The sequence below is a fragment of the Mesoplodon densirostris genome, chromosome 12, assembly GCF_025265405.1.
Source record: "Mesoplodon densirostris isolate mMesDen1 chromosome 12, mMesDen1 primary haplotype, whole genome shotgun sequence".
In the NCBI taxonomy this organism is placed as follows: domain Eukaryota; kingdom Metazoa; phylum Chordata; class Mammalia; order Artiodactyla; family Ziphiidae; genus Mesoplodon; species Mesoplodon densirostris.
This window is the reverse complement of record NC_082672.1, coordinates 42,785,576-42,801,194: the sequence shown is the minus strand read 5'-3', so window position 1 is coordinate 42,801,194 and position 15,619 is coordinate 42,785,576. Positions and strand designations below refer to the sequence as shown.

General features: G+C 36.5%; 1 protein-coding gene across 2 annotated transcripts in view; it reads right to left on the bottom strand.

Annotated features, from left to right (window-relative positions):
- The window catches only part of CEP85L (centrosomal protein 85 like), a 151,267-nt gene that overhangs the window by 120,735 nt on the left and 14,913 nt on the right, over nt 1–15,619 (bottom strand). For both annotated transcript variants that reach the window (XM_060114704.1, XM_060114705.1), the window contains exon 2: nt 9,018–9,179. In XM_060114704.1, coding sequence (XP_059970687.1) covers nt 9,018–9,179 — 162 coding nt within the window. The remainder of the gene's footprint in view (nt 1–9,017; nt 9,180–15,619) is intronic.

The window sequence follows — 15,619 nt, the reverse complement described above, 5'->3', positions numbered from 1 at the left end:
AATTGAAGTCCATTTTTATCAGTCCCTCCTGCTTGAAATAAATGAGGTTAATTAGATAAGAAAATTATCTCTGATACAAATTAGCAGTTGGAAATTATCAAAGAAAAAATATTTAACTCTATCTGTACCTTTTTTTAGTAAAATTTATAAATATGCTTGAAAATTAGCCCCAAATAGACTATTAGAAGCTACACTTAAGAGCTCAGATTAAAAAAAATAAACGAACTGCAATGTGAGCCCACCTCTCAGGCACCATGTGATTCGGGAGAGGAAGACTGTCCTGTGGAAGGTTACAGAGCCAAGTCTAAGCAAAAATTAAGTTCTTTTCTAGCCTCGGGGTCCTATACTCCCAGTCCTATAGTCCTCTTGCTTCTTCCTTAATTACTCAACTCTGGGACCACATCTAGGTTATGCCCTACACAACAAATGCTGTATACTTCAAGAAAAACTCTCCTTTCTGTGCCAGCGGCAGCTATTTATACATGGCCTCCAGGTCTCAGCAAAGAAAACCAAGAAAGAAATTGGTGATCTGCTGATGTGGCTTATGTTACAATTTGGTAGTTCTGCAGGCACATCTATCCTTATGTCACAGATCTACTTCCTCCCACCCTGGAATCTGACACCCCATGAACAAATTACCACAGCTAAAACGTGGTGCCGCTAATGTTAGTGTTCCAACTTATTAAATATAAAAATCTCACACTCTTATTTAGCATTATTTGAAATCTCAAAATACCATGGCTAAAAGCAAATCACTCAATGGTAATTTTAGAATATTTTTCTGTACTAGAGTTCCTTCCCTGCTGAGATTTTGATGTAATCCTCTCCATGTTGATCTCTGCAGTTCTGCAGTTTTTGAGACAAAGTACTCAATAAATATTTATTAAGTGAATAAATGAACAAACGTCTAAAAGCAAAGAATAGAAAGGTACCTTTATTTGTGTCATATCATTTACAAAGCTGGATATTTATCATTTCTAGAGCATTTAGAGTCTGTGTGATAAATATATATTCTACACTCATGTATGAATTTTAAATTTTTAAATAATTAAAATAAAACACAACATTAAAATTAAAAATAATGTTATTTTTCCAGATGATTCACAGAATACCTTGAGGATTTAGCAATGGCCAAAGAGCATCGACTGGAACATCAGTTATAAGCATACAGCACTATAGGGCAAAGAAGCGGGAGGGAGAGTGAAGGACTAACTAGACAGTACCTTTTAGTTTGTTTAAGGTTTGATGACTTACTTCACAGCTGTACTGTTTACTTAATGTATCATGGAATTTAAGTAAAATTTATTCGTGTACTTTTATCTATACCCCCAAAATTAAATTTACATTTAGTATATAGAGGTATACCATTTAACCACTATTGTCTTTTAAACAAAGATAAATAATCATTAAGATAAATAAGAACTCAAACTTTACTATTACAGGTTAAATATTTGAATTATATAACATGAACATAATGTTATTTGCAAAGAACAAACTTCAGAGGCTTGTGGCAAGATAGGCTTTTTCCTCCTAAACACTCAAATTGCATCCAAACTTTACATATGAAAAACTGGAGCAATCACACTCTTTACATGCTCACTTTCATGTGGGTACCCACTGGTCTAGCAGTCAGCTATGTGAGACTCCAGGATAATGTTCCCTCTTCCTCCTAATTAAGTCTGAGGGCCTATACCTCACACCTGATGGGAGAATCCCAGCAGGGATTACTGACATTATTCCTTTTCCCCATTCCTTAACTGAGCAACAGAACTCTTCAGAATTTCAGGGATTCTCCGATCTAAAATCTTCCCTAACCCAAACATTTATATCTCACCACAGAAACCTTAACTTTCTCTTTGCCAAACGAACCAGGGCAATCCCACTGCAGTGAAGCTTTTACCATTGTCAAAATGATGAAAGGAGTATGCTCTTAGTAGCCCCAGACTGACGGTAGAATATAATTTATCATAGACATAATGCTACAGATATAAATTTCTATTATATTAAATATTAAGCAGGGTGACAGTAGCTATTTTGAGAAGCCAATACTGTTTCTACTGGGAAATATGTAAACATATATACACACTCATAAAATCTTTGAAAGTAAACCCTTTACAAATTATACTGTCAATACCAATATGTCCAATAAAAATATAATGCAAGCGGGACTTCCCTGGTGGTGCAGTGGTTAAGAATCCACCTGCCAATGCAGGGGACACAGGTTTGGTCCGTGGTCCAGGAAGATCCCACAAGACACGGAGCAACTAAGCCTGTGCACCACAACTACTGAGCCTGCCGCTCTGGAGTCCGCAAGCCACAACTACTGAGCCCTCGTGCCACAACTACTGAAGCCCACGCACCTAGAACCCGTGCTCCGCAACAAGAGAAGCCACTGCAATAAGAAGCACACGTGCCGCAACCAGAGAAAGCCTGTGTGCAGCAATGAAGACCCAACAGAGCCAAAAATAAATAAATTTATTTTAAAAAATAATAATGCAAGCTACATTTGTAATTTTAAGTTTTATAGTAACTACATTTAAAAAAAAGGTTAAACTAACTTCAATAATATCTTTTATTGGAACTTCCCTGGTGGCGCAGTGGTTAAGAATCTGCCTGCCAACGCAGGGGACACGGGTTCGAGCCCTGGTCTGGGAAGATCCCACATGCTGCAGAACAACTAAGCCTGTGCACCACAACTACTGAGCCTGCGCGCTAGAGCCCGCGAGCCACAACTACTGAGCCCATGTGCCACACTACTGAAGCCCGCGCACCTAGAGCCTATGCTCCACAACAAGAGAAGCCACCGCAATGAGAAGCCCGTGCACCACAACGAAGAGTAGCCCCCGCTCACCGCAACTAGAGAAAGCCCACACACAGCAACGAAGACCCAACGCAGCCATAAATAAATAAACAAACAAATAAATAAATAAATAAATAAAATTTAAAAAAATAATACCTTTTATTTAACCCACTATATCTAAAATAGTATATCATTATGTAATCAATATTAAAAAGTATTAATGAGATATTTTATATTCTTCTCTTAATACAAAATATTCAAATCCAGTGTGCAGCTTACATCTCAATTTGGACCAGGCGTAGTTCAAGCACTCAATACCCCCATGTTACTAGTGGCTACCATATTGAATCACACAGCTCTATACTATTGTTTTCCATAAACTACCCTGAATATCTTCAGAAAGGAAATGACAGTAATTTACAATAGCTGTAAGTGCATATATTGTATCAAGTATAGTATGTAAATTGTGATAAGTTACATTAAGAGTTTTTGTTAATAAACCCATGTAGTATGTAAATCATGCAGTTATTTGCTACGTATATTGAGGTTTTTACAATAATCAATCTTTTAAGAATTCAAATGCATTCACACATTTCAGCTAAAAACTGTCACAGCAAACCAAAATAATATAGTACTTCATGCCACAGCCTCAGAAATCAAGTAGGAATATATACCCTCCTCCCAAGACAAATATTAACAGTAACAGAGTTAAAGGCAGTTAACTAAAATATTCTGCAAATACATTCTAAAACAAACTCAAATTATATTTGGTAACAGGTCCAAATTTCATGTATATTATTTAAAATTAATATAATTTTACACCACCGTACTTCTCATCTGGGGGTTTAGTACAAAGGAGATGAACACTTTTTAGGTTATTCTATTATGTTTGGAATTTAATAAGGATAGATTTAATTTTATAAATGAGAAAAATGAATACTTTATAGACCTATGATTAGTGGATGACAAAAAGATTTATGTAATCAAAGACCAAAGTATGTAAAGCATATATAAGTGTGTATATAGATATATGTATAAAGTATCCACATGACACTGATATGAAATAATCTAATATACAGCATGTTTTAATGCTGACATTATGTTATAAATATCAACCTATTAGTTATATTCTAATGCAAGGCTATTTTCAATATTCAATAATCCTCCACAACGGATACTTCCCTGAGCCCTTTACATTAAACAGATATGGCATGTAGCAAATCCAACAAGGAAAAACAAAGATTACAAATTAGATGACTCAGGAAACTTACCAGAGAACAGAGACGGTAAATAGCTCCCACGAAGCAGAAATCATGAGAACTTCAGAAAGACATAAATTCAGGAAAAAAAACTACACTAATTGGAATCAAGCGTTGTATCAGCAAACACCCTAAGCTTTTGTTCTAAATAAATAACCTTTAATATGCCTGCTAAAATTATTCCCTATTTTTAGATAACATTCTTAAATAATTGATTTTTTCTTTTTTTAAAGAGAGTACCCTTCACCTCTCCTGACAGTCAATAAATAAATGTAATCAAAGTCATTCGTGGGCCTCCCTGGTGGCACAGTGGTTGAGAGTCTGCCTGCTGATGCAGGGGACACGGGTTCGTGCCCTGGTCCGGGAAGATCCCACATGCTGCAGAGCAGCTGGGCTCATGAGCCATGGCCGCTGAGCCTGCGCGTCCGGAGCCTGTGCTCCGCAACGGGAGAGGCCACACCAGTGAGAGGCCCACGTACCGCAAAAAAAAAAAAAAAAAACAACAGTCATTCGTTACCAGCACTGTCATTCAAACCATAATTCTGATTCATTTTCCACAGGAGCCCCAAGTTTCTGTTATTTATTGTCAATCTCCCAGAGTCCTATTACTCCATCTTATTTTCACGCACCATTGTTATACCCATCATCCTTTCCTAGAACTCTTTCCCTACTTGCCCTTTGTCTTCAACTTCTGACACTGCTTTATCCACATAGAATAGCCTCTAAATAACATTACCTACTATGATCACGCCTTGAACTCAATGGGTTCTTTGTCCATTAGAATATTTTGTATAGTGCTCTGTAACATACCAGTAAAATCACTCATTGTTTTATGTATTAATTAAAAAACTAGCAGGGAAAGGAGTTGGGAGTTCAACTTGGAGGTAATGGCAAGATCTAATGGAAGGCCAAAAATAAATAAATAAATAAAACTAACATCTTCACATCAGCCCAATTCAAGAAGAAAGTGAGACTCATGCTCTTCATCCCTAAAAAATTATAGGGACTTGCATTTAACACCTGATGAATTATTCAGTGAGAAAAGCAGTGATATTTGCTGTTAACACAAATCGTTTTAAATTAATTCAAAGAATAAAAAGAAGTTTTCTAAACAGCAATAGAAAAGGTGAGTAATTACATATAATAATCCACAGCAGAATCAAAGGGCTTCTGGAGGTTATAAAAAAGACACCATTGTAGTCATATTCTCAATGAGGTATTCTCAGCCCTTCAGCCAGTCATTATGAAAATGCAGCAGCCCAGCCCTGACACAGCGTGGCCTAGTCTGGGGGAAGAGAGGGGAATGTTTTTTAAGCTCTCCCTGGCTGAACTGAGGAAAGAAAATTCCCAGCTGGACCCAGATTAATACCATAATATTCTATGGAGGTTGAAGTAACTGACTATAAAAAGATTATTAGTACTGAGTTTCTAAGACAAAGCTTCAAAAAGCAAAAGAATTTATCTCTGAACCTCAAGTAAATTTTTGAGAAGTCATAACACAGGAACAAAGTTAACAGGGAGTATGATTTGCTTAAAGCAAACAGCTTTGTAATAGCACTAAAAAAAACCCCGGAGCATCCATTCTACAACTTCTAAATCTCCAGATCTGTATCCTTCCCACATCATTCTATCCTCAAAAAAAGTTAATTTTTATAGTTCAGTGACGAGACCAAATAGCTAATAATACATTTTTTAAGCCTTCAAAGTAGTTTCCTGCTTCATTTTCAACTCTACTTAGATCAAATTACTCTCCAAAAATTGTATGGCTTTCTATTTAACCACATAGATGTAACAGAGTGCTGTGGATTGAACTGTGTGCCCCACACAGATACACTGAAATCTTAACCCCCCAATACCTGTGAAGGTGATCTTATTTTGAAGTAGGGTCTTTGCAGATGTTATCAAGTTAAGATGAGGTCATACTGGATATGAGTGGGCCCTAAATCCAATGACCAGTGTCCTTATAAGGAAAGAGAGAAAGAGATATCTGAAGACACAGAGGAGACCTAGAGAAGGCGGCCATGTAAAGGAGGCAGACATGAAAACTATCATGCTACAAACCAAAGAATGACAAGGATTGCCAGTAACCACCAGAAGCTAGAAGCAGCAATTAAGGAAGACTTGTCCCTAGAGCCTTTGAAGGAAACATATCCTTGTCGATACCTTGATTTTGAACCTGCAGTCTTCAAAACTGTGAGAAAATATATTTCTGCTGTTTTAAGCTACCCAGTTTGTGGTAATTTGTTATGGCAGCCCTAGGAAACTAACAGAGGGGAATATGGGTTAATAGTTCCGAACCTGCTTTACTTGTATACTGAGGGCTGAATAAATATGTAAATAGATGGTAGATGGTGGAGGTATCTCACTGTTGGAAAGGGAAATTATAGACAAGTAAGGGGAAAAAGTTAAAATGAGCTCTGCTATACTGGATTAGAGTCAGAGACATCAGTATGAACTCATTTAGCTTAATGTGGATACTTATGAATAGACACAGAAATAATTACAGATATGCATGTATACACAGGCGAGTATACATACCATATAACCTAGTTCTGCCTCCATGACGGTGTAGAAGCAATAACACCCCAGCGGTAACAAGCACTCCCAGCACCCAGATCTTGGTTTCTAAATACTATTCTCCAATAAAAAGAACCAGGGATCTTTGGAGAAATGGCTGATCCTAGGGCTACAGTAGGGAAGATATAAGATGACCATGGAACACCTTACACTACGCAAAAGGAAGTGCTCAAAAAACAAAAGGATGGGGATGGAGCACAGAGTGTCACAGGAGTCAACCTGAAAGAGTTCCCAATGGCAAAAGGTGGAATAATTTGAGCAACAAAATAAATATTATTGGATAATAGCCCAAAAGATAAATATACACAGTCCATACTAACATAAATAAGTGGTTGGATAAATAAATAAATGAGAGAAAACAGATGAGTCTTTCTCATAAAAGAATTCCAAACAACGTACATAGATATTTTTCCCTCCAGGATGTAAAACTCTGTACCCCCACCCTCATTCTGAGTTTGGGCTGGACTTAGTGACTTGCTTCCAAACAGCAGAATATGAAGAGGGTAAAATAACAGTCTTATAGCAGAGAAATCTGGCAAACACATCTTAACTAAGTAATCAAAGTAAACATCACCCGTGATGTCATGTGAATATCATGTACACCAGTTCCTGAGCATTTTTGAGGATTTTTAATAATATATATTGACAGTTTGTTCCTGAATTTCTCTGCTGCTGGTTTCGGATTTAGCTCTTGGGATCCGCTAAGAAAATTTGTATTGTTCTGACTTATAGCTCCCAGAATTTTACTGTTGTTTTCTCTTTTTCCCCCTGTCATCATATGGTTGTTTTTGGTTTTGTTTTGTTTTTTAATTTTTTTTCCTGACTTTTAGTGGGAATTCAGAAAGGAACAGCATTAGAGAACTGTGTTTAGTTTGTTATCTTAAGTTGGAAATTCGCTTGAATATATTTCTAGGTTAGTACATATGTAGCTACCTAATTAACTGAATACACCGTGATATATTTAACCATTTCCCTACTGACAGACACTTGGAGTTCTAATTTTTCACTAAACAGTGTTACAGTGAATATTCTTGTACATATTATCTTTGTTCAGCTGTGTGCGTGCTGAATCAAGAATATATACACTTTACATACATTATTTATAGGTAAGTAATTTAGCCTCTAAGTGTTACTTAAAGGTTGACCTCACTTTTCCTATCAGAGGGCTGTTGTGAGGGTTAAAAGAGTTAACATGTATAAGTGCCTAGAACATGGTTAACAGTTATATAGCTGTTAGTTAGCATTGCCAAATTGCCCCCTATAAAGGCTGACTACATATCCTAGTTATTAGAGTACTATTTTTCCCATCTTTGCTCAGATCCTGGATATTACAGTCTATTTTTATGGAAAAGGGGGCAATTTTGCTGGTGAAAAGCAGTATCTCACTGTCTAGACTTTCACTTCACTATGACTGAGTTTGATCACCTTTTTGATGTTTATTGGTCATTTGTACTTTTTACATGAATTGTTTATTTCTTTTATCTATGAAATTTTTAAATTATGAAATATTTAAAATTTTATAGATAAACACCTATTTGGGGGCATTATCCTTATTTGTAGGAACTCTTTAAATAATATGGATATTAGTTTCTTGTTAATTTGATTACAAATATTTATTCCTAGTATGTCCCCTTTTTTATTTAATATCTTTTATCAGTGTTCAAAATTTTTGAATTTCTATTAAAATCTGTGTTGTGTGGCTTAAGAATATATTTAATGTAAAAATATAAAATAAATTTCCTATTTCCTAGTACTTTTATGATTGTTAAAAGAAATCATTAGTTCTTTGCTCCATTTCAAATTTAATTTTCTTACAGTTTGAGTTCAGTATCTATTAACACTTTTTTCAGGCTTAATCCTTCCTTACTATTTTGAAATGCTGTCTTTACATCACGTATTAAATTTCCAAATAAACATGTGTTTTTAAAAAGTACTTAGGTTGGTATGTGTGCTACAGAAATCTACATATCTAATAGAAAGAGTAGGCTTGTGTATTCTGTGATCTGTTGTTTGGGTCATCTGTTGAGCGGGTTCGTGCCCCGGTCCGGGAAGATCCCACATGCCGCGGAGCGGCCAGGCTTGTGAGCCATGGCCACTGAGCCTGTGCATCCAGAGCCTGTGCTCCGCAGCGGGAGAGGCCACAACAGTGAGAGGCCCCACGTACAGCAGAAAACAACAACAACAACAAAAAATTAATGAAGGAAAAATTAATACGATCAGAAGAACAACTTCATTTGATATATAACAACACTGAACATTATTAAATATTCAAACACTACTCTATAATTTCTTAGTTTGGAACAAAAAACACATCCCTTGAATTTTCTCAATCACAGCCATTCTACAAAGATTCACGTCTCACCAGTAAGAATTCAGCTCACCTTCCACACTGTCAGAACAGGAAGTTCCAATGCCAGTGTCACCACTGTCAGAAGCTATACTATGTCTCCTGATATGGTTATTTCGCTGGTTGGACGGAACAGTTGTGGCCTGCCACAATGATTCATTACCAGGTAACCATGCTGATGAAGAATAATCTGGGCCTACAAAAGAAAATATGCAGAAGTTAACACATTTATAATGTCTGTGAGGAGACAGAAGACATCTTTTGACCTTGTAAAAAATGCAAGTAAGGGGCTTCCCTGGTGGCGCAGTGGTTGGGAGTCCGCCTGCCGATGCGGGGGACGCGGGTTCGAGCCCCGGTCCGGGAGGATCCCACATGCCGCGGAGCGGCTAGGCCCGTGAGCCATGGCCGCTGGGCCTGCGCATCCGGAGCCTGTGCTCCGCAATGGGAAAGGCGGCAGCAGTGAGAGGCCCGCGTACCGCAAAAAAAAAAAAAAAAAAAAAAAAATGCAAGTAAGGTAAAATAAGCTTATTTTCTGCCGAAAATAATTTAAATAGATCGGTGATATCTAAGATTCACCAAATAAACTTACTTATCACACATACACAAATTCAATGCTGATTTAGCAGCTTCCTCTGGCTGAAGAGCTCTGACTTCTGCTTATAGACATTGAACTTTTATACATGGAACTACTGTTTGATTTAAAATATCAACTCTATCATCAATCCATCTGGAAATGTCAGCACTCTGCTTTGTAATATTTGATAGGTAGGCATCTGTGATCCCAGACACAGGCATTAGCTGAGAATTGGGACTCAGGGAAAATCTAATCAAATCATATTGCATGACAATGTAAGTAGAATGTGCTCATGGAAGGTCAAAAAAATCTATTTTTTTCCGCTATAACCTAACCACTTAAAATTTTAAATTCTTTTTCATTATTTTAATTGATTTTATTTCTTTAGTTATCTTTTCATAGAAGTTTAACACCAGAGCATCTTCCTGGCTCTTTGCTTAATTCTCCCTTTTGAGTTACGTTAAATCTTCATTGTTTAGCTAATGTATCACTTTTCAATGTTCTCTTATAATCTTTATTTTCACTTATGTTGTCCATTTTTACTTAACTTACATTTGCCTTTTTATGATTTATCCATCATTTTACGTTTTTGCTCACTTCATTCTTTTACTGTCTACAATGCCACTCAAAATATACCCATGGACCAATGCCACTCTGTGAACTATTAATTACAAGTTCATAAAAATTAGGTGCAGAAATAAAGGACAAGCACTGAAAAATGTTTACAGTAATTTGAAAGAGCAATTTTAAATCTTGAATTTTATACAAAGTTATAGTAGCACATGTCTTTATCAACGGTTAACACAGTGGCTCTAAAATTGAAGCCTGTAGACTTATTTGTGGGAGTTACCACGTTCTGTACAAGAATTTTGAGCCTTCAATTCAATTATACCCTTGAAAATTAATAAGCATATTATAGATGACGTGAATAGCTACCTTAAAGCAGACATTATCACATAATTATAATACTCCCATTTGGGAGTATTGCAGGTGCTTCTAAGTAAAGCAGAAATGACTGGGCACTTACCATCATGATGTGAAACAAAACATCATTACAGAATTACATGTTACACGCTACTGAAATTGGCATGCAAGGAGAGCTTTCTAGCAGTTTAATAAACATAAGAATCTCAAAATGACAAACACATCCACAAAATTAATTACATCATTTTTACTGCACTTAGGAACAGTCATTCTCTTTATTAATATCAAAATATATAAAGAGATTAATAATAAAACCAGGGACTTTCCTGGTGGTGCAGTGGTTAAGATTCCACGCTCCCAATGCTGGGGGCCGGAGTTTGATCCCTGGTCAGGGAACAAGATGTCACATGCATGCTGCAACTAAGAGTTAGCATGCCACAACTAAGGAGCCCACCTGCCACAACTAAGACCCAGTGCAACCAAATAAATAAATAAATATTAAATTGTTTTAAAAAAATAATAAAACCAGACCTGAAGCTATTTTCTACCATATTAACCCCAACATTAAAGTTCTAGTTCTAATAAAACATTATACCAAATTATTATTATCTTTCATTTCTATTTATAATATAATTTATAAATTAAGTTTGAGTTTTATAGATCTATGAAGTATACAAGCAGCCTTAAAAGTCATATACATTTAAATTAACTCAAGCTTAAAAAATAGTGGCCAAAGAAACACTTCTACCAGCTTTGAGGTCCAGAACAACCACTTAAAACTTTGTAGATTCTAGACCTATCTCAGAATGGGACTTATCTTAATTCATCTGACTAAGCACTCACACCTTAAAGCACCAGGTGAAGGCATTCTGTCACCAGATCTGCTCTAACTCTGATTTGTCTATAATCTGCACCAAAAATATTTTCTTTAAACAGCTCCTCATGTAATATTCCTTTTACATGAACTCAAAGTCCTATCTAAACCATTATCAAAAAGGGCAACCAGGGGCTTCCCTGGTGGCGCAGTGGTTGGGAGTCCGCCTGCCGATGCAGGGGACGCGGGTTCGTGCCCCGGTCTGGGAAGATCCCACATGCCGCGGAGCGTCTGGGCCCGTGAGCCATGGCCGCTGAGCCTGCGCGTCCGGAGCCTGTGCTCCGCAGCGGGAGAGGCCACAACAGTGAGAGGCCCGCGTACCGCAAAAAAAAAAAAAAAAAAAAAAAAGGGCAACCAGCCCACTACTTTCTCTCCCAAGTGCAAACCTATTAATTGGAGAAATTTTTTTAGGAATACTCAGAAAACAACATAAATAGGCTGGTAGTACATGGAAATGGCAAATAAAGATATGAAAAGATGTCCAACCTTACTAATAATGAGAGAAATGAAAAAGGCAACAATTTTTTATTTTTAGATTTTTAAATTATCTATAACATTAAATACCACTGGCAAATATTTGAAATACCAAGGTCAAACAAAGTGCAGGGAAAGTTCACATACTTTCGTGGGTATATAAACTGATAGAACCTTTCTAAATTAGGGCATCTGGAAACAGGTATCTAAATTTCAACATGTACCTAAATTTCAACATAAGACCTCCTACTAGGAATTTTTATAAAGAAGTAATAGACAAGTATAAAAATATATAAGCACAAGGACAGTACTTCTTTAACAATAAAAATAAATGCCTAGAAACAAAATATGTAAGTTAGTTGATAATATTCAAGTGCTAAAAATAATTTCACTGAACTTTTTTTTTTAACATGTAGTGACATCCAAAATATTAAGTATGTGTGGGAGCAAAGCATTTGTATCGCTACATATATAGTATGATTCCATGGTTAGGGAAGAGATTGTACATTTACATATATGGAAAAAGGAGCTTTCAGGGAGCTCTACGTCTAAATGTCAACATTGACTACAATGTTTTACTAAAGGAACAAATACATTACAGAATATTTACTCTATCACTAGGGATAATGATGATGATGATGATTATACACTATCATCTTCGGGGAAAAATGCTGAAAATTACTTATACTGATTTGCAGATTACATCAACATTTGATTCTGAAAGGAACCAGCTATAGAGCAAGATATGTAAATTCAACAGATTCCTGGTTAACAATTTTACAAAAGCTGCATAAGACCACTGAAATAAAGTAAAAACTCTTGCTTTTAGACAATATAGCCATCTTGAGCAGTATAAAGTAGTATTACATGTTTAGGCCACAACACCTCCACCCCATTTATTGTTAACAAATCTTGGCCCAAGGACACCATTTGTAGATAAAAGGATATAATCCCCCCACCCCACCCCAACACACATACACACCAGTAATGGGGGTAAAAAAAGAAAGAAAGGAAAAAACACTGATAATGATATGGTGTTATTACCAGAAGCTAGGAAGATTTTCAATAATTAGTCTTAAATCATTAACTATTACCAGGAAGAATGGCTCAACAAAACTTTTTCTGAAGTTTTCTGAAGGTCAGACAGTAAATATTTTCACCTTTGCAAGCCATTTGATCTCTATCAAAACTATCCAACTCTGTTACCATTGTGGTAAAGGCAGCAGTAGACAAGAGAATGGGTATGACTGTGTTGCAATAAAACTTTATTGATAAAAAGGATGACAAGCTAGATTTGATCCATGGGCCCTAGTTTGCAGACCCCTGATCGAGAGTAAAAAATTATTCTAATAGACAAATATTCTCTAAAATCCAGCTGACTCAAAATGAGTAACCCCGGCCAGCATGTTAATTCATTCCTTTATTCAGAAGAAATTCTAGTTCATCCTAGAGCACATACCAGCAAGTCCTGCTGCTCTAGATCTGAAAATTCATGGGAGCATTACTGAAGTTATCTGAGGACTACCAACACCAACAACTTTTTTGGATTTCTTTTTCCAGAATAAACAGTCTCAGTTTGTAATAAGGAAGAAATTTTTGCATTCTATTACAAGTTAACCACTAAAGGGATGTTTCCTATAAGCTTAAATTATACATAATGGCCCATCTCTGGGAAACCTGCCTCCCAGGTAGTGAGCATTAAGCTGAAATTCCTCTGTTTAGCTCAAAGGAAACATCCTGACCAGGCCCACCTGTGAATGACTACAGGGAGGAAGAAATTAACACATCCCCTCCAGAGGCTGACTGGAACCAGGAAATGTTTGACTTTATTCCCTCCCCTTTTAGTATAAAAGAAGCCTGAATTCTAACTCAGGCAAGATGGTTCTTTGATGCATGAGCCCACCATCTTCTCAGTTTGCTGGCTTTCCAAATAAAGTCACTATTCCTTGCCCTGACAACTCATCTCTCGATTTAACAGCCTGTCGTGCAGCGAGCAGTACGAGCTTGAACTCAATAACAAGTTGACCTGTATGGTTTATTTATTTATTTTTTTGGCCGTGCCGTGTGGCTTGTGAGATCTTAGTTCCCCAACCAGGGACTGAACCCAGGCCCTCGGCAGTGAGAGCACAGAGTCCTAACCAATGGATTGCCAGGGAATTCCCTTGTATGGTTCAAAACTCTTAGACAACATCAAACATATATTCATATGTATGATGATCAATTTTATGTGTCAACATAACTGGACCATGGGGTGACCAGATACTGGGTCAAATATTATTCTGCATGTTTCTGTGAGGCTATTTTTAGGTGAGATTAATATTTAAATTGGTAGACTGAGTAAAGCAGATTGCCCTCCATATGTGGATGGGCCTCATCAAACCAGCTGAAGGTCTGAATGGAACAAAAGGTTGACCCACCCCCAATAAAGAGAGAATTCTTCCTGCCTAAAGGCCTTCAAAAGAGAACATTGGCTTTTCCCTGTCTTTGGACTGGAAGTGAAACATCAGCTCTCCTGGTTCTCAGGCCTTCAAATTCAATTTGAAACTAAACCATTGACTCCCCTGGGTCTCCAGATTGCTGACTCACACAGCAGATCTTGGGTCTTACCAGCCTCCATAATCACATGAACAAATTCTTTACAATAAATCTCTTCCTACAGATATATAGAGATAGAAAAAGAATATAAATACACATTTTTTTCTCAAGTGCACATGAAACATTCTCCAAGACAGATCATGTCTTATGCCACAAAATAAGTCTTACTACATTTAAGAAGATTTACACCATATCCAGCCATCTTTTCCAATGAAAATGGTATGAAATAAATCAATTAAAAGAAGAAAACAGAAAATTCGCAAATATGTGGTGCTTAAACAACATGCTCCTAAACCACCAATGGGTCAAAAAAGAAATCAAAAGGGAAATCAAAAAATATCTTGAGACAAATGATGGAAACACAACATAACAAAACTTATGGAATGCAAAAGCAGTTGTAAGAGGGAAGTTTATAGTGATAAATGCCAACATTAAGAAAGCTCAAATGAACAATCTAACTTTACACCTTAAGGAACTAGAAAAAGAACAAACTAACCCCAAAGTTAGTAGAAGGAAGGAACTAATTTAGGATTCCAGGCTTTCACTGCCATGGCCTGGGTTCAGTCTCTGGTCAGGGAATTGAGATCCTGCAAGCTGCGTGGTGATGCTAAAAAAAAAAAAAAAAAGTTTAAAGAAGGAAGGAAATAATAAGAATCAGAGTGGAAATAAATAAAATATAGACTAAAAAGACAACTGAAAAGATCAATGAAACTAAAGCTATTTTGAAAAGATAAATAAAACTGACAAGCCTGAATGACTATGGGAAAAAAAAGTCTCAAATAAAATATGAAATGAAAAAGGTGACATTACAACTGCTCACACAGAAATACAAAGGATCATGAGAAACTGCTATGAACAATCATAAGCCAACAAATTGGCCAACCTAGAAGAAATAAATAAATTCCTAGAAACATACAACCTACCAAGACTAAATCATGAAGACAAAGAAAGTCTGAACAGACCAATTACTAGTACAGATACTGAATCAATAATCAAAAACCTTTCAACAAAGATATGTCCAGGACCAAATGGTTTCACTAGGGAATGAATCCTACCAAACATTTAAAGAATTAATACCAATCCTTCTCAAACTCTTCCAAAAAATGGAAAGGGAAAGAATAATTCCAAACTCTTTTTAAGAAGCCATCATTACCCCATACTGGACACTACATTACCCAGACAAGGACACTACAAG